At 47.0% G+C, this 25073-nt stretch overlaps 1 protein-coding gene across 1 annotated transcript in view; it reads right to left on the reverse strand.

The window, feature by feature from the left end:
• Window positions 1-23708, reverse strand: part of Pkd1l1 (polycystin 1 like 1, transient receptor potential channel interacting) — a 109229-nt gene extending 85521 nt beyond the window's left edge. Inside the window, exons 1-12 of the mRNA XM_050141092.1 lie at window positions 23592-23708; window positions 22998-23083; window positions 21585-21907; window positions 15901-16104; window positions 13951-14070; window positions 13297-13465; window positions 12612-12851; window positions 10006-10138; window positions 6505-6711; window positions 5001-5182; window positions 2241-2462; window positions 452-612 (exon numbers count right to left, since the gene is read on the reverse strand). Coding sequence (XP_049997049.1) covers window positions 452-612; window positions 2241-2462; window positions 5001-5182; window positions 6505-6711; window positions 10006-10138; window positions 12612-12851; window positions 13297-13465; window positions 13951-14070; window positions 15901-16104; window positions 21585-21907; window positions 22998-23083; window positions 23592-23708 — 2164 coding nt within the window. The remainder of the gene's footprint in view (window positions 1-451; window positions 613-2240; window positions 2463-5000; window positions 5183-6504; window positions 6712-10005; window positions 10139-12611; window positions 12852-13296; window positions 13466-13950; window positions 14071-15900; window positions 16105-21584; window positions 21908-22997; window positions 23084-23591) is intronic.
• Between the last annotated feature and the right edge of the window lie 1365 nt (window positions 23709-25073).

The following is a 25073-nucleotide window of genomic DNA, read 5'->3' on the forward strand; positions in this document are numbered from 1 at the left end:
TCTCCTGGAAGCTTTGTTACATAGTTATGGGTGATTACATCACCCTGCCCCAGTGTTTGGGATGGCCAAGCCTCATCTCAAAGATACGCAGTGGCTGCTAGCCACCTGTCAGCTCGTTACCATATGAAAACATGATCGCATGAAACAGTCCAAGGATTTTAGGAGCTGTATACCTGGAAAGAGGACTGTAGAGCCAACGCAGATGTCAGTGTCCAAGTCCACTGCTCTCTGGACAGTGAACGCCATCACAGATCCTTTGCAATGGCTGCCTGTGATTCTCAACCAATAAAATGGCCCAAGTGAGTCTGTGCTCAGCCTCCTTACGGCACATATGTGGGGAACCATTATGGGACTGTCACTAGGTGTCTGGAAGGCTGAGGTGGGATGAAGTCCTCAGCCACCCCAGAACAACCCTTTTTTTTATTCATCAGAAAAAGAGTAGCCATATTACCTTCCACGGTATTCTTTTCTGTCGCATTGACCAGGAAGAGATCCCAGGAATAAGTGAGGTCGGGTATATCGTCACAGTCTTCACACACAGCTCGGAGAGACAGTTCTTCATTCCAGTTTACACGGATGTCTTTAAAGTTGACCCACGAGATGTAGACGAATCTGGAACAAGCAATTGCTTTGATGTTGTTGGAAAATACCACGTGCATCCTTAGGCTGCATTCGTTTGGATGGGCCATGTTTGAACCATCTGTGCTGGCTCTGTATTTTGAGAACTGAATGTATTGTCAGAGCCTGTGTGGGGGATCACGGACCATGTGACCAGCTTCCAGGCTTCACACAACAGCCAGTGTTTTACCGAATACACCAGACAAGCACACTCACACCTCACCAGGTTCAGGGAAGCTGTGACTTCCTCAATGTTGAACAATCCTGGGCTCTATTCCCTCTGTTGCTCAGCCTTGGCTCTGGCCGGGCTGTCCAAACACAGACGTCAACACTTGAGTTACCTCTTTACCTTTTTACTACATGTTTGCCTCCGCAGATACAGACCACTTTCATCGGGGCCTTTCCAAATCATCTGCCTTTGCCACAGTCATCTGGCTTAGCTTTGCCTCCCACTTGGGCCGGGCTATTAGGTCATGAGCTGCCCTGTGCCTTATAGTGCCCACAGGGACCACACCTTGCACAGTTCCCCATTGCATCCACACATCTCTGAGTCACTATGGCTACATCCTGGCAATTTCTTTAGGCTCTTTGCTGGCCCAGGGCTGAGTTCCCAAAGCATTTCATAAACTCTGGTTCTTTGGAACATCGTCAGGTAGCGAGAGAGACCATGTTGGGCCTCGTTATGTGGATTCCATTCCTATAGGACTTGAGGACTCTTAAATGGCTGAGTATGGAGGGGACTTTCTAGGTGGTGTGCAAGAAGTCTGTGTGCCTTTCACTATCAGGTACACCCCACGCCATGACTTCACCATGGAACATTAAGTGTAGGAAGCAAAAAGGAACATGGCAGGCCAGGTTTGCTGTTTCCTCAAAAGGAATCAGCCCATCACATGTTTGTATGTACCTTTGTATGTGTGTGTGTACATGTATGTACTAGCTGCTGGTCATAGTTTTCAGTTACTTGCAGTCAACCAACATCAGAAACATTAAATAGAAAATCCCAGAAACGAACTATTTGTAAGTGTTCAGGTATGCCATTCTCAGAAACGTGTAATTCGTGTGCTAGCCCCAAAGTCGGTTCCCCTGGAATTCAGCCCCTGCCCAGTCACATATAACCTAGACCCAGAAGGGGGAGCCCAGAGGCTTCCATGTCCTTGCCCATCCTGACAACTCAGCTCAGCCCTGGTATACCTGCTTTGGGTCTCTGGCTATACATGTGAGTACTTTGGTAGCCTTGGTGATGAAGCACTTATGTGTTTGGTTCCTAGCATCTCTTTGTGATCTCTCATGCTCCAGGATGTCACAACTGGACCTGTACTTGCATCCCTTCAGTCCTGTAATTCCTAGAAGGCTCCCTAGTCTGGAAATCAGAGCCGCCTTCTAACATCAGCCTTAAGCACTGGTCTTCAATTTAGGGGACGGGTGCTGTTAGAGGAAGGACCCACCGATGTGCCACTGTTAGCCCAGGAGACAGCAGAGCTACCCACGACACTAGCCCCTCCCTTCTTACTTAGGGGTGTGGTCCCCACATGGCTGAACTTTACACTTGTCTCCATTCACAGAGTCCTAAGCTGCCACCACCAGCCAGAATGCTTAGTTACATATGTGCAGGGCAAGGGTACCTGAAGTCCGGGTCTGAACGGGTGGACAGGAATATCAAGGCCTGAGAAGAGTTCTGCCCATTGCTGGAGACTATCAGGGTCACAAGGAACTGGTCACAGCACCCACTGAGCCATTTTGCTGGGAAGGAAATGGCAGGAGCCTGAGTGTCTACTTGGTATGGAGTAGAGTCCTCAAAGCAGGACCACCTTGGTGAGCTGGCTGCGGTGCAAGTCCAGTGATACCTGTCGAAGAAGCCATTGGAGGGGCGTGGTTAGCATCACTGTGTGTTAAAGGCTCATGTGGCTGGGGAGAGGTGATACTCCTTCCTCTTTGACATCAGTGACAGGGCTGGGCCTGTCTCTCCCACTCACTGGCACAAAGACCACTGTAATCCAGCTAGAGTTCTGCTTCTGGCTGACTTGTGTCCCGTGTACAAAGTGACTCCCTCTGCTCATAAGAAACACAGCCCTGCAGAGCCTAGAATGCCTCCCTCACTATGACTCTGCCAGTGGTGCATCTCACCTTGTGGAGACAACTCCACAAGGTAAGACAGCAATGTCACGTTATCCCAAGTTTAGGAAGAGAACACCTTGGTGGAGGCCTTGGGAAGCTGCCCCGTTCCTTCAATCTCACCATCTTTCTGGAAAATGGTAATTGCTTGAGCCACAAGACAATGATGGTTGCGCCATCAGGGTGGAGGAGGAGGACAGCATCATCCCACCCTAGAGCAGATCTTAATCCACAGGGGAGACATGCTTAAACAGGCATGCGGCAGGCAGGAAACGGTACACAAATGCACTGGCAAGCTGGGCCAGCCCCGCCATGGCATCCTGCTTCCATAACTGTCACTGAACTCTATTGAGCCTTAAAAGTCCGTTTCCTTGTGTAGCCTGCAGGTGCTGCATTCTGAGGAGGTGCTGCAGCATTCTCTTAATCTCCTCTGGGAAGAAGCATCCCTGGAGTACACCAGAACTCAGTGCCCAGTGCAGCTCACATGCTGGATAGAGAAACTGTCCCATGATTCCCCCTGAAGATTCCTTACTGCCCAGAAGCACATCCAGCAGGAGATACCGAGCTCTCGTGTTCAGGCACTGTGAGGACTCCTAATAGTTGGTGGTGTGAAGATGATGGAGACACAGCCTTAGTCTGTCTGGCTTAGGGTGAAGAACTGGTCACTGAGAGCTGTATCTACAGCATGTACAATAGTAGAATCGGGAAGGGGTCGACCTCTCACCTCCACGGCACTAAAGAAGTGCCAAGTCGCACACTTGGGTGTGGCAAACATCACAGCAGGGGTTATAACCCCAAAGGGACCTCTCTACTGATTTGTCAATAAGGGACTATGTGCCAGACCCAGGGATATAGCCAGTGAGAGCCCTGTTGTTCTGAACTCAAACTCCATGATGGAGGGCAATGAGCAGCAAGCAGTCTTACGAGTGAGGAACAGGTAAGACAGGATTCACTCCAGACAGGACAGTGGCTTCCCCTCTGAGTCAAAAGGGTGTGAAAAAGGTCAGAGCAGGGAAGTGAGAGCTTCTGACTTTTCCTAGACAACTCCATCCTTGGAGGATGGACATACGCTGAGGCCCAGGTGTCTCCACCCAGGCAATGTAGGGGAAGTATACGGGGTTGGTTTCTATGGGAGACCTAATGAGATCTCCTGACAGAGGAGACAGAGTGGGAGCAAAGACTCTGAGAAAAGTTTCAGTTTGAGTGACGGGAAGAAATGTTTCCTTGGGGTCCCAGCACCAAGAAGGGGAAGTGGACATGAGCCCCCACCCCAACCCAGAAGCTATCTCCAGTTGACATATGCTCAAAAATGAGAATCCCCTTTCCTCCCCTGGAGTCTCATTGCGTATGCAAACCACACTTAAGGGCAGCAGTGGAGTGGCAACACAAAATGAATCCAGTGGTACTTTCGGATCTTTTTGTCTTGTACTGCTTTGTTTGCACACTTTTTAAAACCTAACCTAGCTTTGGCAGGTCGATTACAGTTTATGAGTGTGGGTTTTCATGGGTTCCATTTGTGTGTGTGCATTAGTGTGTATATGTGTTTCTTGTTTCTTTTCTTTCTTTTTTTATGTTCTAGTTTGTTTGCCTCTTTGTTTGAGAGACAGGGGCAGGGGCATGGATTGGACCTGTGGGGGGATCGGAGAGGATTTAGGATGATATGGGAGAGGGCAAATCATAATTAGAATATCTTGTATAAAAATTATTTTTAATTAAAAAAAAATATTCCCTGAATGAAGATGGGAAGCAAAGTGGGAAGAGGTGGAGCTTGTGACTGGGTGAGTTGAGGCCCGCAGGTGGTGGCGCTGCAGAGAGCCCAGAAGACATGAGTCTGTGGTGGTGATGGGGAGGGTTGAAGGTTGCCTGAGTGGGGGATGTATGCCTGGAGGAAGAGGTCCGCATCAGACGACTGGGAAAGGCCCACTGGGTTGGGCTGTCTGGCTCAGAGCCCAGGACCACAGAGCAGAGCCACCCTACAGGCAGCTCTCTGCCTCCCCCACACAAGGAGTCCTTATGAAAGGGGCGCATTTACAATGTGCCTTCCAAAATGGCATTTTAAGCATGAGCTTTAAAAAGTGACTCACGCTCTACTCACCTTTCCTGTATTGACTTACACTTGGACAATGAATAGAGCACTTCAAGTACAGAAAGCTGGTATGCGTAACTATCTCGACCACACTGGCCGAATTCCCAGACTAACTCTCCAAATATTCCTGAGCCAGAGTTTGAAGAAGTAGGAGCCTGAGAACCTTGCAGCTCTGGGCTCTTACCTGAGAGCCGCCCCAGGGTTGTCAGGGTCATAGGACTGGAAGCCTCTGAGGATGATGGAGGTTGTGGTGGTCCTGGGGATGAAGATGTGGGTGCCTTCAGAGATCACGCTGACAGGAGCCCTGGCTCGAACCTCCACACCAACACAGTAGTTGCTATACACCATACTTCCCTTGATCTGAACCTGAGGGACCAAACACAAGGGGTATTCCAGGAGAAGAAAGCAGATGCTTCCTGGAACTGCACATGGGACACTGACCCTCAGCTCTAACTGCAGGAGTCACCAACAGTGTTCATCAGAGGGTGTGGCTTGGGGGGGGGAAGAGCCTGGATCCGTTAATAACCAAGTCTGCCTAAATGCGCAGTCATCTAGGTGTGTGTTGGTCAGTATTCTTGTCAACTTGACACAAGCCAGAGTCGTTGGGGAAGAGGAAACCTCAGCTGAGAAAATGGCCCCATCAGATTTGCCCATAGGCAAGTCTGTGAAGCATTTTCTTGATTGGTGATTGATGTGGGAGGGCCCAGCCCACTGTGGGCGGCCCCATTCCTAGCCAGGTGGGCCTGGGGTGTATAAGAAAGCACACTGAATGAACCAGGAAAGGTAAGTAGTATTTCCCTACATTCTCTCCTTCAGCAGTGGCATCCCTTTTCTAACCCACGTGGTTCTATATAATTTTCCAGCCCCAAACATAGTACTAGAGAGCACTGGCTGAGTGTCACGCTGGGTACTTCTCTCGTGACCCTGCCCCCTAGTGGACATCCCTCCGTCAGTACAGGGTTTATTTAAAGTAGGTGCAAAGAAAAGGTGTCTTTAAAAAAATAAAAGAAGTTTTTTATTGATTACTTGGCCAACATTAGAACATATATTCTCTCTCTCTCTCTCTCTCTCTCTCTCTCTCTCTCTTTCTCTCTCTGTGTGTGTGTGTGTGTGTGTGTGTGTGTGTGTGTGTGCTGCATGCACCAGCACACCTACAAACCTGTCTCTGAATGACCCTCCTGAGTGCTGGGATTAAAGGACTGCATCACCACTGCCTGGCCGATCCCCCTCTTTTAAATTCTTCCATACTTGCTTCCACATTCTCTCGNTCTCTCTCTGTGTGTGTGTGTGTGTGTGTGTGTGTGTGTGTGTGTGTGCTGCATGCACCAGCCTAGACAATGAGTCACCTGTCTCTGCCTCTCCCCACAAGTACCGGGGTTACAGGTGCACACTGCCATGCCTGCCTGTTGTACACGGGTGCCGGGTATTTGAGCTCAGCTCCTCCCACTTGTAGAGTACAGCAAATGTTCTCTCCCACTGGGCCACTTCTCCAACTGAAGAAAAAAATCTCTCTTAAAATCCTACCCACACCTTTAAAACAAACAATCAACCAAATCAATTCAAACCAGACTAAAATAAAATCCAAACAAACAAAACTCCCTTTCATTGGCTGAAAGAGGTTTTCCTCTAGGGCTTGTGGAAAGAGTTGGCTGGCTCGACCGAGCCTGAGGATCTGTGAGTGAGCCCACCTTGGCCGTGGCAGTGTAGTTCCCACACTCTAGGGTGTAGCTAGGGAGCACGATGGTCTGCCCAAGGGTGTTGAGGGCAGCAGGGAGGGTGACGGCAGTCGCCTCAGCGTCCACAATGGTCCAGGTGTAGGAAAGCCCTTGGGAAATGTTACAGAGGACTGCAGCTTCCAGTGTCACTGCCAGTCTCAGGGGCTGAGAGCGCCATATCTGGGAATTAACATGAGAGGTCGTGTCAGTCAGTGTCCGCCGACCCGGATGGGACAGCACACTGTCAGAAAGTGTCACTGGTACAGCCCCCGCCATTGGTTTGCAAAATTACAGGGTGGGACCTGGGAGTGGACTTCAAATAGCACCTAGCACATTTATTTTACAGACGAAAGTAAACAGTAAACATACAAAAACAAGAAAAGTAAGTGTTTACACTTACATACTGATAGCAGGAGAAAAATAATCTTTTAAGCACGAAACCAATGGGAAAATGTCAAAGGAAAAAGTTACTAGATTGTATTACATGTTACTTGTTTGTGTATTTGTCACGGTATTCACAGCTGTGCTGTGCTTCCCACGCTCCTTATTCCCTTTCCCCATCCTCTGGGACTAGCTATAACGCAGCCCTCAACATCCCCGCCTGACTTTGGGATTTGTCCCTGAATGTGGAAAAACATTCCGGGTGAGTCTGTCCGGCCAGGGACCCCCTCCTGTTCTGGGGCTGATGCTAGGTGCATGGGCTCTCCCTGGAGGTAGCTCCATTAAATTTGAAAGAGAAAAATTCCTGGAGAAATGGAATTTTAAGAATTCAGCAACTTTAATGCTCATTGTATCTCTCCATCTTCCCTCTTGTATCCACCCATCATGTTTTCCTCCCCATTTCTTCCTCCTTTTTTATTTCTCCTTTGTCTCCTTATTACACTACACTTCGGTGCAAGGCCCATGACCAGGAGTTGTTGGCCAACGCAACACAGACCATATTTTTTTGTGAGTTCTTTTGTTTTAATAGCTTTTTGGTATTGACTTTCGTTTTTCTTCATATGCTTTGATTTCTGCTGTTTGTCTTGTTTTTTACAGAGTGAGAACATGAGGTGGGTGAGTAAAGAGGTGGGGTGGATCTGGAAGGAGCAGGAGGGGACAGGATGTGATCAAAATGAAACACATGGAAAAGTTTTAATTAAATGTACTTAAAGGTCAAAGGAGGTGTTGGCTTCCCTCCTCCCACTACTGATTGGGACTTTTAACCTTAAAATTTAGATGAAATACACTTTGTTATAAAGAAAACACAAATGGTATAAAGACTAGAATGTTTAAAAACAAAAAGAAGAAGAATGTATTAGTCTTACAACTGGGGAATTCATCTTCTGTGTTCTCCAAATAGCTTTCTATACTGTTTCGTTTACTGTTCAGCCCTTGTCATTGTTTCGTCTCTGAACTGATTTCACTGTAGGACTTGTAAGAAAGCTACCAGACATGGTAGCAATGACAAATTACAATACTCTCAATTTTCATACACATTCAAAATGATGAGATGCATTAAAACTATACAACTTTTGCTGGAGTAGGAGCTGGCTTTGCATGCTGGGAAATTGGGGTGCACAGGAGCATCCAGGAAGCACAGGTCAATTTCCCAAGAGAGGCGTTCTGCCCCTTAGCTCTGTGCCATGGAGACACTAAGGACACGAAGAGAAACATGTGCACCAGAGTGCTGCATGCTGAAGATGATGTGTGCACAGATGAGGGCCACATGCCATCTGTAGTAATGGAGAGTTAGAAATGATCAGAGTTCATTAATGAAGATGCTGGGAAATGGTTAGAATGTGTACATATGGTCCAGTACATGCCATCGTTAAAAACCAGCAGTTGTGGTGATGTACTAAGAGACAGTGATGCTATAATACAACGATTCAAATTTTGTCATTAAACACGCATTCAATCTCTCTCTCTCTTTCTCTCTCTCTCTCCCTCTCCCTCTTTCTATATCCCTCTGTCTCTGCATATAACAAACAATAGCAAGGAGCTAGAGAAATGGCTCGGTGGTTAAGAATGTTTTCTGTTCTTGCAGGGTAACTAAGTTTTCTTCCCAGTACCTATGTGAGGCAGCTCACATCCTCCTATAACTCCAGCGCCATGATGTCTGGCGCCCTCTGCTGGCTGTGCAAGCACCTGCATGCATATGCACATATCCTTATACTCACACAATTTTAAAATAATAAAGAAAATTTTAAGCAATAGAAAAACATTTAAAATAAATAAATATATCTCCTGGTGTCTATATTGTGCATAATTTCATTTTTCTTTATACTTTTAGAAAACACAAGAAATATAAAAAACAAATGGTGCCATCAATATTGCTTTCCATATCTTACAGAAAATGTTTTACAGATTAAAAACTAAACTCATTTATTTATGCAATATTTGTTCCTATGTATTGAGGCAGTTGAAAGTAAGCGTAAATTAAATCGAACAAACAATACGTCCATGTGTGGAAGTGTGGGCCTGTAATTCCGGCATACAAGAAGCTGCGGCAGGAAAACGGCGAGTCCCGGGATAGCCTGGGCAGCATAGCAAATTCAAGGACAGCCTGGGCTAAATAGCGATGCCCAATCTTAAAACGAAATAAAAATAAAGAACGTAAGGTAACAACAATAACAGTATATTCCTTCAAACAAAACAAAATCAAACAGAAGACAGGATCGGCTTCACGGCAGAGCAAGAATTCCAGCCAGAGCCTTGTGAGCTGAGGTCTTTCCCTAGAAGCCCTCGCATTTTGGTCCATCCCTCACACAGAGAGCACAGAACAGCCTGGCACCGTGGAGTGCTGGCTTGGAGAGCTACAGAGGTCTTGCCTCGCGGGCCGTGGACGCCCGATGGCCACAGCCTGCCCAGGGCAACCCCATACTCTCTTTGAAGTCCACCGCGCTCTGAGGCTGCTGGGACCTGAGATGCGCGGGGCTGGCAGCTGACCCACCACAGAACGCATTTTGGCAAAAGCCAGCGGCGAATTCTGATTCCCAAGCGGCAGGCTGAACACCTTTGACCTGAAAGTAAAACTGCTTGAAATCAAAGCCCTCAAAGAAGTGCAAGAAATAAAGGGCAGCCTTATTCTCTTTTTTCCCTTCATTTTGTAATTAGTACTCAACATATAATTGGTCATTTCTTTTCATTCTGGTGTCAGATTTTTCTTTGGACTGAAAATGCCATCGTTCTGTATATAACCAAAAAAGAAAGAAAGAAAAGAAAAGAAAAGAAAAAAAGCTACTCAGAGCAAGCTGCGCTGAATGTCAGTCATATAGGTAAATAAAAGGCTTATTCACCCGCTAGGAGCCAGGCTTCCCTCCAAATCCAGGCTCTCCCTGCTCAGGCACCAGCTTCCGAGCCCTCACAGGGACGCTTTTGTGCTGAGTGCAGCAGACAAGCTCAACAAAGCCTCCTTCATTCCCCAGCGAGCTCAGCGATTTTGAAGCAGCCTGTCTCGAGGCAGGCAGGTTGCTTGCCTAAGCCCAGCCCTACCTGAACCTTCTTAGGCCCCATGTTCTTCACCGGAGGTGGTTGGCAAGGCTCGTGCACGATGAAAAGCGGCTTCCTTAGAACGGCGGAGCTGATATTGTTGAAGGCCAGGACTTCAACTGTAAACTCACCCTCCCTGGAAGGGTGGAGAGCAGACATGGAGAGATCAAGGTTGCTCTACACTGACCCTCGATCCCTCTGCATCACCATCTGTGATGGCCACTGAACCCAAAGTGTAGAGACAGAAGGGGCCGGGGTCATGAAGTTGATCTCCACGGAGGTCATTCTCTGTCTACGTGGTGGAGGTGCCCATTATGTGTGGATTAGTCCCTGTGGAACTCAACTGGCAGTTACACGCTCCAAACAACATGACACTAGGCGAGGGCACACTGCTCCCAGTAGCCATGACCCAGTTCTCTACTGACCACAGAGTCACCCAAAGGCTGAGTCTCAAACTCTTCCCTGTGATGGACATTCCAGACTGGAACTCTGGGTCTCTGGACACATCTGGTCCTAGAGGTCAGATTTTCTGAATAATCCTTAGGGTTTAGGACACTAAAAAGGATAAGAATGGGTTTTAAACCTGAACCTACTTCCAGTCCCTGGGCAGAGAGGAAAGCCCTGGTTATGGAGAGAAGGCCCTGGCTATGGACAGAAGGTTCTGGTTATGGACAGAAAGTCCTGGCTATGGAGAGAAGTAGCACAGGAGGATCATGGGAGTTAGGCAGCTCATGACTAGAATGCTACCTGCTACCCTAGAGGCTCAGGAAGAAAGACAGGTCCTCCAAGGAGGGGGATGTGGTGACAGAGGTTTCTGTCCTGTGTGGTCCTGCAGCCATTCAGTCCCAAAGAAATACACAGAGGTCTACATTAATTATAAACTGGTTGGCCTAGTAGCTCAGGCTTCTTATTAATTAATTTTTATAATATATATTAGCCCATACTTCTTGTCTGTGTTAGTCACGTGGCTTGGTACCTTTTTCAGTGAGGCAGTCACATCTTGCTTGCTCTGTGTCTGGCTTCCTCTCTGTCCAGGAGATGACTGCAGACTGAAACTTCCCTCTTCCCAGAATTCTCACTGCCCCACCTCTACTTACTGCCTGGTTGCCCCACCTATACTTCCCACCTGGCTACTGGCCAATCAGTGTTTATTTAAAATACAAGTGTCAGGGTACAGGCCATTGTTTCACAGTAAGGATGTCTGCATGAGGGTTCTGGGCTGTGGAACTGCCCTAGACATATTATCATTTGCAGAGGGCTGCTGGAGCCCCAGAGGGCATCCTGGGTGCCCGAGCTCTAGGAACCTGCCTAGCCATGTGCAAACCCCTCAGGAACTTTTGGTTGATTCCTTCTGTACCTGAGAATCTATTTCCAAGGAAGACGTCATGAATTATGGCTAGTGATAGACCGTTAAAGATTGCCCATGAGAGCTGGAAGAGGCCACAGGCATGGGCCTGCATTGAAGAAAGTCTGTATTGGCTTCTGGTGCCACCGCTCATAGAGGCCTTACTTTTCAAATCTATCTATTTGTGGTTTGGATGAGAAACACTTCCCTCCCACGTAGACACACGTGTTTAAACACTTAGTCCCCAATCGGTGGTGCTATTTGGGAAGGTTATGGAACTGTGCCTTTGCTGGAGGAAGCGTGACACTAGAAGTAGGCCTTGAGGGTACACAGTGCAGCCACACTTCCTGCTCCTGCTGCTGTGCCTTCCCCACCAGGTGACCATCAAGCCCTCAGGACCCCTACACCCATGTAAACTGTTCCCGAAGTTGCTTTTGATCGTGGTACTTAGCCACAACCCCAGCACCGTAACTATCACACTTCTGTGCACTCCTCTGCGCCAGCTGAGTCTGAGGTTGGGCCTTGGCCATGCTTGCCTCTGGCAACTGTGAAAACTGGACACTCATTGGGAGGTCTTGGCCCCCTTAGAGCCCAGGATTCACCCTAGCCAGAGACTCGGCGAGGAACAGTTGACCTGTCCGTCTGCGGCACCCGCAGTCCCACTTTGAGTGCCGCTTGCACTTGTGGTTTTACATTGAAGGAAACTTTCTGGAGCAACAGTTTCAGATGAAGGCAATTAGATACCACTTATCTTTCTAATCTAGCCAGGTGCTGCCGAACGATGTCATGGTTGATGATACCACATGCCTATGGCATGACAGGGCTCCTAGGATTATGATAAGGCAGAACATTTTGTGCTGCCTAGTGGTACCATAGCTGCCCTAATAATAACAGAATGATACTGGGGTGAAGTCAACAACCACATTGCCAGCACAGACAAGGATGGCATGGATGACGATAAAAACGGTTGTGCGGTTGGTGTATATATTTATGGGCTATAGTTTTCAGAGAATGTACACCTATGGACAAAAAGAACTGTAGCCTCTAAAACAATACCACCTGGCAGTGGCTTTCTGCCTCTGCTTGCCTCCTTTCCCTAGGGCTGGCTGCTCCAGAGCCCTAGGCAGGTCTGACCTGTTTCCATTCAACATTCGTCATCTGCGTGACCTGCAAGATTGGCTAAGAGGCTTTAAGCATCAGGTCCGTCAGAAGGCAGCCCCACGTGCCACCCGCAGTCAGCTGCCACCTGTCCTGCATCGCTCACCTGCTGTAAACATGGCTGGAGGAGCTGCTGCCCACCTCGGTGGTACCATCTCCGAAGTTCCAAAGATAGGCTACATCCGTGCCAAAGTTGAGCCTGCACTCAAAGGACACGTTGGCATTTACCAGGGCTGAGGCCGGGGACATGAGCCGATTGGCCGTGATTCTCTTCTGTACCCTGATGAGGTGGGACTCAGAGGCCACACTGCCCATCCGGCTGATGGCCTCGACCATCACGTGGTACCTAAGGATGGGGTACAAGGCAAGATGAGAACACGAGGCTGCCGAGAATCTCCACAGCGCTTCAGCAGACTAAGACTTGGGAGCTTAAGTTGTGGGCTTTGTTCAGTGAGGGAGGATCAAAGCCAAGACGGAGGGAGTTCTTCTTAAGCTCCCTTTCTCATTATTTAGTTCACGTCTCTACATGGGGTGAGCATATTGCCCTTCTCTATAAGAAGAGCAGTTTAGATTATGCTGAGGGCTGAGATAACATTTAACTTAGCATCGCCGTGCTTATTGTACACCAGGGGGGGTGAACCCCTCTTCTTTTACATTTTATGGCTAAGCTCAACGCACAGAGTGCTTAGGGGCTGGGTGCAATGTAAACACCGATAAAACTTTCGTGAGAGTGTCAGGGTGGTCTTTATCCTGACTGCTGACTGTTAGCACTAAAGACCATATTGACCAACCGCTGAGGGATGCTCAGCCTTCTTCTAAGGCTTCTGGAAGTTGTCCTCACGGGTGGGTCATCTCCGAAATACCATACAAACTCCAGGGGTATGGTTTCCTTGGTAACAGCCACAAATGTGATGTCTGTGTCTGCAGCAAACACAGTTCCGTTGGTGTAGATGGACACAGCTGTGACAAAGAGAGGAGGTGGGGGCCATCAGCACAAAGGGCTGGAAGCCACGCAGAGAACCTCGCCCCACCCCGCCACCTAACCAAAGCATGAACACCGAGAATGAGCCTGCGGATGCGAATCTAAGGCAAAGCCAGGGAGCAAGCGGGATCTGTGGGGCTCAAGCAGGAGGTAGAGCCCGAGTCTGACGACCATCAGGAATGGCTCACAAGGCAACCTGGTCAGCTCCTTTGGGAACTGTGCTTGGAAGGCAGGGAATGGAGGTGGAGAGGGGGTGGCAGATGATCAGATGATAGTCCCCATCTCCCACACTCTGGTGGGAGCTCAGAGTCTGTGGCTTCTAGAAAAGTTCCAGAACAAAGTATGTGTGTACAAGAGCCTGCTGCAGAGCCAATAGGATGGGTCCTGGCTGAGCTGACAGCAGAAGGGTCGGCAGTCAGCTGCTAAGGCAGAAGGGCCACATCTAGAGTTAAAACAGACGTACGCTGCATCTTATACCCGACAGTCACACCAAGCCAAGCCTGGCCGCTGCCCACTGGGGGCTGAGAAACAAAGGACACGTTGTATGAGGACACAGAAGAAAAGCCATGCGTCACGACTGTGCCTAGAACAAGAGAAGGCACGGGAGAGATGTTAAGCCATTTGTCTTAAGCACACACACACAAACATAAACACACGCACACACCAATATTTCCCATCATCGACTTTTCCTCTTTGAATTTTAATGGAATTTGAAATCTGGAGCATGCACTCAAGTGGCTGGCAAACATAAATTATGGGATCTCTCTCTTTAAAAGTTTCTTTAGATGATTTCTGTCTCTTCAGAGAAATCTACATAGCAATGAATACATTATGCCCTTTGCAAGATACTAATTCCTTTGTTAGCTGATTTTATGCTAAACATGTTTGTCTTATGTGTACATATTAAACAGTTTCCACACCATAAAGATTCTTAATGGGGGGGGTTCAACAATAAGCCTCATTCATGTAAGTCCTCTAAAATGTAGTGCAGTGTTTTATGTGCATGTGGGTCCATATACAGATATGTATGTATATATTTGTGCATGTAAGTGCATATGCACATATGTGTGTATATATTTGTACATGTGGGTACATATACACATATGTATGTATATATTGGAAAGCAAATTCCAAAAAATTGAATCAGATCCTGGAAGAGGGCTGTGATATCTAAGAAGATTGAAATAAACTCATTTGGGATATTAAAATGAAATAGGCTTTACAACTATTATTGCTGTTTTTCTATGAATTTCCTCATTATAATGAAAAATGTTTATAGTATAAAAATGGATATATATATATATATATAAATGTGCCCCACGAATAAGATTGACATATTCTTATTAACAATGACTAAAGCTTAATCTTGATCACAATCTGGTATCACAATACACAAGGAAAGAAAAGTTATGGATTTGCACAGGATGTCCCATTACTGATCTTTCTAAAGGATTTAGACTCAAATCACCCAGTTCGAAACCTTAGTACAAAACCCACAGACACACACGGCCTGTGCTCACTCACTCAAAGTTTTGATAAGACACGTCAATACGAGTGGTCAGTGGCTAGTTACAGAATGCTGCTTGGCAGCTTTAGAAGTCCTGCTCTGTGTCATGTGTTGCTTAGTACAGGGTCCCTACATCCCCACCAGGAGGACTGTAGGGAAATGCAGTCAATACATGGTACAAGTGTCCAGATTCTCAAGAATGACCTCTTTGGGATGCACCTCCCACTGGATTCTCTTTTTCCTATAAGCCTGTATCTGTCTACTGGAGTTGAGCAATTTGGGGTCTTCCTCTGCACTCTAGCTTGGCCACAATCTGCCCTAGCTGTTACCTTCTTCTGACTCCTGGAATGTGAGTTTGTGACGCCTTCCCCCAAGATGGCAGAGGGGGAACAGACGCCTACAGGTAGGTGTGCGGTGAGGGTAAGGAGGCAGGAGTTAGGAGTTCCTGACAGATGAGCATCTAGCACCACATGCTGTTGGCTATGGCTATGCCATCTGCCAGAATGCTCCCATGCCTGCTCCTCACAGCTCACCGTATGTACCATCTCCTAGTGTCTGTCCTATGGTGACACAGTCGAGGGGACCGCTCAGCCCCATGGCCTGGCAATGCTCCTCTTCAGCCCCCCCTTTTTTTTGTCCTTTCCCCTATTTTTTTTTATAATACACTTATCCAGATACCTTACTGGCTTACAACTCCCCTAAGGTTGGATCCCCATGTGATTCCACCTCTTCTCTCCTAACACACAATACTCCACAGTACCTATTTTCTTCCTGAGCTAAAAAAGAAGAACGGTACTGTATAGAATAGGGTGCCTAGGACTCGGACAGAGAAACTAAAGCCGAGTCAGGCTGCATGCACAGCAGAGATCTCAATGCACAGCAGAGATCTCAATGCACAGGTCTCACCTTTCTGCTGTGGGAGGGAGTTGGCCAAGGAGAGGGCTTCACCCTCGTGGATAGAGCTGGAGTTCATGAATACAGACACGTTCTCATGGCCAATGTTCATGTAGTACGGCCCCAGTTCCACATCAGATCCGTGGACGTCATGGACAACAGCCCTGAGCTTGTAGACTCCTTCTGGAAAAGAAGACAAAGCAGACGTATGATGGCCTATCAAACAGACATGAGAACTAACACTTCAGAATAGGCACAGTGGGGTGGTTAGTCTGAAGACTGATAGTGTAAATAAGATTTTTTTAAAAAAAAATCCTAGCAACAGCAGGGACATTTCATGAGCATGCAGGCATACAGCACACTGCAGCAAGGACATTTCATGGGCACGCAGCCACATAACACACTGAATCCCATGTTCAACATGCCTTGGAATGTCTTAACATTCTACTGTCTGGGAATTCTTCATCGTATTAACAACTGGCGTTTGTGTTCTCCACTAGACCCTGAAAATGATGTAGCATATCTGTGTGTGAGCGTGAAAGCAGGTCCTGGTCATTCCAGAATAGCTAGGTCAATATGTGTGTGTGTTTGCTAGACATGCTTGCTTGAATAACCATCCAAAGAGTTTATATCAAAGGATTACGATAGACTAAAAAAATGGCCCTCAATCCTGACTTTTCTTGAAGTTTCTATATCACTATAATATGACTTTGAATTTTTCTTTAACTGGTAGAAGCTATTCTTTCTCTTTTAGATTGCTGCCGATCTCATGGTCAGTTGCCTCGTCCCTCCAACTCGCCTTGTCCCTCCAACTCGCCTCTTCTTCCTTGTCTTTGGATTGGTCACCGTTATCATGGCAAGTATCTGGGTCTAGCTTGCTGAAGAAGACACAAAACTCAGTTGTCCTATGGGACCAGCCATGTCCACGAAAAGAGTCATCTAGCTGACTGGCAGCTGCCTACAGATCCACAATGAATTCGTTGAGGCCCACCCATATCAAAAAAAAAAATCCCCTTAAAAAAAACTGGTTGAACTCATGAATACTTTCTAGTTTTTTTTTTTAGCTCTTTGAGAATGTCATATTTTGAGGCACTGATTTGCACCCTCCTAACACAGCTACAGCTGACTGATGTAGCTCTGTTGGACTAGAGAGGCCTCTAGCAGGTTGCTAATCCCAACCCCCTACCCACTATTCTTAAATCATGCATTTAATCCTGCTTTGGCTGTTAAATGTTAGGTGAGCCCCAGTGTGTCACAGGTTATGTCCTCTGCGGGTCCCAGTCCCCCATTCCCAGCTCTGTCCTGCACAGGCTTTATTTATCATCCACTTAGAACAAAGGTCCCCTTCCCAGCCTCTCTCAGTCATGTCCCCATTATGTAAGCTTCTCGTCTTCTCCTGGACAACTCATTCCTGCCATGACCCTTTTAAACCACTTAGGCAGAACAGTTGCCTTCATCTGGGGAACGCCCAAAGCTCTTGGGCTGTGTTGCAGTTTCAAGTTCACTATATTCTGTCTCCTTTGCCCCCCAGGCTCATCACAGTGCACGCAGCACATGCATAATAAATGTTTATGAAATGATCAATGACATTATATAGAATGGAAAACTAAAGCCAAATAAATAAAACAATGTTCTCAAGGCCCAGTGCAGGCTGTTCCTTAGGAATTCATACAGCCTTTATTGTCTAAGAGAGCAGTAGGTGGTGGCATAATATATTCAAAGCAGGAGAGATGAAGCAGGAAGGTGGCACAGGAGTTCAGCCCCTAGAAGGTTCAGGAGCCACTTGAACCTTGTCAGTATGGACCCAAGGTATAGCTCTCCATAACCTCCTGCGCAGTCTTGAATTCTCATTTCTAACACTGACTGCATTTTAAACCACAAAGATGAGCTCAAAACTTATGGTACATGGTGACTGGCAATTAACAATGAAACAATCAAACAAAGTCATACGTTAGGGAAATAAGAAAAAACTAACTACAAAAACAACAAGAAGAAAAAAGATCAAAACAGAAATTAAGCAACTAGAAAAAAAATATAACAAACACAATTCATGTTGGTTCCTTAACTAAAGGAATATACATCAGCTCTATCTGTTCAGAAGAGAAGTCAGAAGAAAATTAAATAAAAATGATGAAGGAAAAAAGTCAGTATCAGTGAAAATTTAAGAACCAGAGGGACCCACTTTGATGAGGTCTATGTAATTAAACTTGAAGATTTGTGTTAAAACATAATTTTCTAAGAAGCTAAAACTTAAAAAGAATTAACGACATGATCTCATGTCAAATAAATATCAAATGTCAATAGAAAAAGGTGTCAACAAGTTAGCCAGAAGCAACAGGAGGGTTGTGTGCAGACTTGTAAAGAGAACTGCGGGCTCTAATGCCGCCTTTGCTGTCCAGGATGAGAGAAAGATGAAGTTCTCCATGTATCACTGATCGGAAAATCTAAACCTACTGCTTCCAAACCAGCAACTAGACTCCGGCCCAGTTTATGAACATCAACATAGAACCCTTGAGTAGGATTTAGAAAACTGAATTCAACCAAATGTTTAAAAATAATAAGAAAAAATCATATGACTTCTCCTCCTGGGAATTCAGGAAATGTCTTTATTGAGTAGTGTGACTTGAAACTTGTGTAGTTCTAAAGGAAAAACCAATCATAAAATCACCTCAGCAGATAGAATCTATAAGAAGCTGGCAAATCCAACAATTCCTTTACCTTTATTTTTATTTTCAGTCTTTAATAAAAGATGAAAACTTCTGTACCAGGATCAACTGAAGCATGAAGTTTGGAGGAAAAAAAAATAGGAGAAAAAGCTGAAGACAAAGACACCCAACATTGTCTGCTAATGTCACCCACAATACTCCGGAAATCCAGGCCAGGGCAATTAGACAAGAGAAAGGACTGTGGGGCGATCACTGGAGATGGGAAGTGATATATCAGCATTTGTAAACAGCGTGTCTACACAGCTAAGAAAACACTGGTGAGTGTGTGCAGAAGTCCCTGTCAAAGGTCAGCAAGATTGAAGGCAAAAGACAAAGGGCAACTTCCTCACCTTCCTAAGTGCCATGGAAACCTGTCTGGAGATAATAGCTTATTTGTGACAGCACAAAAAATGAGGTGCCATGTAAGTTCCATATGGAAACAACTAAAACACATGGTGTGTGTGTGTGTGTGTGTGTGTATGTGTGCGTGTACAGTTTGTGGGAGTTATCTCTCTACTATGGAAAAAAAATTTTAGCGTTTCCAAAGGTGTGGGGAAGGGTACAAAGGAACAGAGTACATTCTATTAAAAAAGGGGGCTTGGGAGCATAAAGCCTCTACATAAATTAATTTTTAAGTCACACTATTCCGATAGAATTGCCAATCCCTTCATGTTAGTCAGTGTGGGTCTAAGGTTCAGTGTGGAAAAGTCATCGAGAAAATATGACCAAAATAATCCCAGAACAGTCTAGGCACCAGGAGTGCGGCCCACAATGGTGAAACCAGAGGAGAACGCGACAGTGGCTCACACCAGCAGGTGGGACTAAAGGGAACAGGAAGTCTGCCGGTGGCCTGGAACAGGAATCCAGCATGGAAGGGGGGGGGGGTGTGTGGCGTGAGGGAGCATTGCAGATGCTTCTGAAAAATGGATCATTCAAGCCACATGAGCAGGCATTCTGACCTCAGGAATGTGAAACATGCACCCGACATTATGCCAATTACGTATTCAAAAATATTAATTACTTAAATGTGCAAAACTCTATCGTGAAAACACTAAAAGACACGAAAGGATTGATTTATGAATCTGGAGTAAGGAAGACCTTTTTAACTAGAACATGTATCTCAGAAACTGGGGCTTAGGATATAGCTCAGGAGTAGAATACCTGCCTAGAATGCATGAGACTGGGTTCAGTCTCTAGTACCTCCATAAACAGATAACAAAATAAATAAACAGCATTTTCACAAAAAAATCTAAAAGCAAAGCTGAAAGACAATAAATGAAGAAAAATATTTGCTACTCATTACTCTCACAATAAGAAGACTAATTTTCTCAGTAATGAAAAATACTCACAAAACCCCATGCTATACAGACCACAAAAGTGTTCTTTTTGGCTAAAGAGTTTTTTTTTTTTAAGGTCTTTTAGGGCTGGAGAGATGGCTCAACTCAGCAGCACTGACTGCTCTTCCCGAGGTCCTGAGTTTAATTCCCAGCAACCATATGGTGGCTCACAACCATCTGTAATGAGATCTGGCGCCCTCTTCTGGCCTGCAGGGATACACGTAGGCAGAACACTGCATACATAATCAAAAAAATAAATCTTTTTAAAAATTAAAATAAAATAAAAGGTGCTTTAATTTTTTTAAATTTATTAAAGATTTCTGTCTCTTCCCCACCGCCGCCTCCCCTTTCCCTCCCCCTTCCCCAATCAAGTCCCCCTCACTTGTCAGCCCAAAGAGCAATCAAGGTTCTTTGCCCTGTGGGAAGTCCAAGGACCACCCTCCTCCATCCAAGTCTCGTAAGGTGAGCATCCAAACTGCCTAGGCTCCCACAAAGCCAATACGTGCAGTAGGCTCAAAAACCCATTGCCATGGTTCTTGAGGTCTCAGTAGCCCTCATTGTCCGCTATGTTCAGTGAACATAAGGTGCTTTAATTTTGAATGAAGATAATAGCACACCAAGTTTCAGAAAGAGACCATTTCCATTTCTCAGACTGACATCTCTGTGTTCATAGAGCACAGACCAGACAGCTCTAATTGAAAGCAATTTGGCAATAATTTGGCAAATTGCTACTGGACACAGCATTTGAGGAAAATGTCCTCTTCACTATGAGCTGCCGTGATCTCACTTCAATGTTACTTTTAATACTGGAAGATAGAAATTATCTCAATGTCCACCAGTAAAATCCAGTTAAGCAGACGTGGCCTGTTGAATCAGTATACAGCAGCCTCCTAAAGGGGCAGGGAAGTCCTTCTGGTCTGGGCTGAGGAGTTGTTCTAAGAGGGAGCTTCGTCTCTAAGTGGGTAGAGAGCAGGGCATTGTGCTCTATGCACTTCCGTTTACAGGAAGCAGAACAAACCTGGTAGCGGCTTATACACACACCAGATGTAAGAAATAAAAGATGTGCTTGCCGGTGGGTTAGTGAGACTCTCGCTGTGCTTCTTAGTGACTGTGGGGCCTGCGCAGCAATTTTCAAAAGAGAGCGGAAAAAATTAAAGTCTTCCATGAGTCAGCAAAGTGGAGCTTTTGGCTCGCATCCCACACCTGTCTTCAAGGCTTTAGATTTACCTAACATCAAAATGTCTATACAAACACTACCATTGCTTGTTGTTCTTACTTTGATTAAACTTAAGTGGTGGAATTTTCAACTCTAAAGAAAGAGTATGCTCTATCACACGTGGGTCCTTGGTGAGCAATGTAAGGGATGTTTGGATGTCGCCATGTGTAGGAAGGAAACCTTGTACTGACTGTGTGACCCCAGGCTTCATTTTTCAGTCTCTTTCTCCTACTCTGCAGTCCTGAGGGGACTGTTAATGACTTGTCCGCAGCCCTAAATGTGAGCCTCTGCCATATAGAACCCCCAGGTTGGTTCTAAAGGATCCAGAGGGTGGAATATGGCTTCCTCCCTGCCAGCGTCTGAACACGGTCACTCTGCCAGTGTCCTGGGATGGCATCTCCTCCCCAGGCTTTCAGAGAAGGGCGCGCTGCACCATACCTTTCCTGTACCGGTGGCAGCTAGTCACTGCAGCTGCGCCTGTCATTGGACACAGTCTCATCTCAGCTCCGCAACCGTCCCCAAAGTCCACCAGCAGACGAAGAAGTGATCCGGAAGCAGGGTAGACACGGATTCCCAGAGCTGGAAGCGCCGGAGCGTCTGTGTCTGGGAAGCAGTTGATGGCAAAGTGCCCAGGGTTTTCAGGCTGTGTCGCTGGGATGGGCCCAGTAGGATGCCGAGTGAGGGGAGAGGGACTCTCGGGGTGGTACCAGGATGTGGGGAGGCTGCAGGTGCAAGCGATGCCGGGAGGAGTCTCTGAGAAACTACAGGAAAGAAGCAGTTATCCGATTTCAGGGAATGCTACGGAGTCCGGGAATAGAGGGGCTTTGGGGGTGGGTGGGAGGGCAGGTGTGAGAAGCCTGTCTAGGATAGATCAGGGAACAGGGTGTGAGGACCCTGAAGAAGGGCCTTGGTGATCCCTGGGCTCCCCTCCTGTAATACCAGAATCTCTGGTCACTTGTGAGACGGGCATCTCTGACCACTGGCTGAGACTCTAAAATCAGGGCCAGAAAGTCCCTTAGAGACTGAGGACATCACTTTAGAGACTGGGGACAGCTCCCCAGAGACTGAGATCAACACTCTGGAGGCTGAGGTCAGCTACCAGAGCGCAACTAATCTAGTTACAGAAAAAGAGGGTAACATACATTTTTTTTCCCTATCACTGAAATCATGAGCCGAAAACCAGTCCTTCTAAGAGTCAGCAGCTACTGGCTTTGTACAGTGCTGTCTTGACCCATGACCACCAGTTTCCCCATTTCCACATGTAGCTCTTTGTGCTGGGAGCTGGGGGCTGGGAGGAGTCTGGAATACCAAGCCTCTGGCTCCCTAGAATACAGGACTTCCATCACTGGCTTCCTAGGAACTGCTGCAGGAGGACACCGATGATGGGCATTTAGCCAGTTAGCAGTGTGGATAAGGGACAGAACCCTTCAAAGCAGCAGGAGACTGCTCTCCCTGACACCGCAGGGTCTGCGTATTGGGCAATACTCCACATTTCCATCGTCTGCCCATGCTGTGTTTATCCCCCACAGCAATGCAGACAGACAGCGCTGAGGTCTGAATTTCTGACTTCTCTGAGAGACAAAGGGACCACATGACACAGGATGCAGGTGGCAAGGGGCAGCCAATCACGTCATCTGGAGCGCAGTGACAACACACTCGCAGCCATGGCTGTCGTAAAATCGAATGAGCAAGAGACCCAAATCAGCAAGTGACTGAAATAAGGGTGGCTTTCGCCACCTTCCTTCTGCCTTCTGGGAATGGTGGAAAAAGGGAAAGCCAGACCCAGAGAGCTGCCTGGGTGCTGCTCTGTGGGGCTGTGACCACCCTGGTGGGGACCTCCTGGTGACAGACCTCAGAAGCAGCTTCTTGAACAGGTCTTCCGCAGAGCTCAGTTCTTTGCAGCAAAAAACTCCCTTCTTCGGGCAGCAGAGGGCGCCCTGCAACATGAATGTGTGTGGTCAAAGGAGCTTCCCCAGCCGTTGCCAGGGCACGTGTTTTTCCTGTCAAAGTCAACTTAGCAAACGCCCAGTGAGATTGTGGTCTCTGAGGACTGAGGACTCTGGTTTGGTTGGGGACCAACCTGTCCATGGCACTGTATTCAGAATAAAATGGGGCCGTTCCCAGTAAAGAGAACACCCAGCCAGGAACCCCCCTAGAACAACACAGGAGGCACCAGGAACTTTAGGGTGGCCTGTTATCACTTTGTGCTGTCAGCCTCTGCTAAGGTGATAGGTTTGCTATTTGTATGATCATGTATTCATGAGGCCGGCGGCCGAGAGATGACATTACCATAGGCAGGGGAGCAAGGACTCTTTTCTTTCTTATTGCAATTACATATTTCAATTCTGCGCAACTGTGCAGCCTCTAACAGAGTTAGAAGGGCAAAGTAGAATCTGCTGATCAGCTCAGAGGATATTTCTCCAGGGGCTGGGGTCAGACACCAACCTGCTGCAGACTAGAGAACGATGCGTCTGCTCTTTCAGCCTGGCACAGCCACCGGAGACAGAAGCAGGGACTGGCGCTGTTCCTGATGCTCCTGATCATGACAGAAGGCAGAGACATGCTGTCATATGCTTGCTGCATCTGACTGCTAAGTGTTCAGGCTTATGCACCCAAGTCTGTTGCTGGGAGCCCCACAGGCAGACCATCAGAGACTGGATGCCAGGGAGAAGTCTTTAGGGTGGAGAAGGAGCACAGTTAAAGCCATTTGCTAAGATCTGCACACATCTAGGTGCAAGTCACACCCCACACGTGCTGGGCCACCGATACATACTGTGGCTATGTCCGAGAGCTATAGCGCAGACAAGGGAGTTGGAGTCCTGGAAGGCAGGTCCTGGTTATAAGCCCTAGACAGTGAATCGCACCTCATGTCCTGTGCCTCGCTCTGACCACAACAGGCTCGAGGTCTGCAGAGGACAGGCTTGTCCTCATGGAAACAATGGTCAACTTCAGAATTCATCTCTGGTCTCTGACTGCTGCCGTGTCCACCTCCCCGGTCTCTCTCATGGTGCAGGAAACATATACCTTTCCCGCCACTGGTGGAACCAGTTCCCTTGATACTTTTGACGGCATGTCCTTGTCCTCTGAGGGGGCATCCTAAGTGACTTTGTACATTCCTAATGGGTCACATTTTCTCGATATTTGCTTTCTGGCTTTGTGTCTTTTTTTTTATTTATTTATAGCTGATTACTTCTTAGCACAGAAGTGTTTTTGAAAACAAAAATCCAGGAGTTAGGGGTATAGCCCAGGCTCGCTGCCTCCTTTTTAGAAAACGCCGGCCTTCCCTTCTGCCCAGACACATTCCCCAGAGCCTGCTCACCCAGCTACTACTGCGGACAACAGACAGACTGCATGCTGGGGCAGGAGGAGAAAACAGGGCTCAGGGCTCCTGCCCAAGACAGCTCCACCTTGCTCTTGCTGACTGTTCACCGTGGCCACACACAGCGGAGATAAGAATGGCGTTTCCTTGACGGCTCACAGGGAGTGCTAATTCCAGGGAGAATCTGAAGTTCTACCTTGTCAAGTCCTAAATGATTTAAAATAAGCTCTAATTCTTCAGTGCTTGATGCTCAGGTTGGAGAAGGTCATTCTTCCCGAGCCAGAAAGAACATGTTTATTGAGATGGGCTTGGGGAGTGGGATGGGGTGCCAGTCGGACCAGCAAAATGGCATTAAAATGCTGAGACGCCAGGTAATAAAGCATGTGGCACAGACAACAACAACCAAAAGGCCTGAAGCTGTCACATTCTGCCCCTAACAGGAAGTCCGTGTTTGTAAAGTGGAAGCTGGAAAGACCCTATCGATCAGCCCCCCCCCTTCCAGAGATCTGGGTCACAAACCCTGCAGCGTGGGGGTGGGTATCCTATGCTCTCCAGAATTTCCCCTCCCAACATTAAATTTTTGGTTGTGTAATATTGTTTTGATTTTT

This window comes from Alexandromys fortis, unplaced genomic scaffold, assembly GCF_014885135.2.
Source record: "Alexandromys fortis isolate MF-2015 unplaced genomic scaffold, M_Fortis_MF-2015_v1.1 scaffold_7, whole genome shotgun sequence".
Lineage (NCBI taxonomy): Eukaryota > Metazoa > Chordata > Mammalia > Rodentia > Cricetidae > Alexandromys > Alexandromys fortis.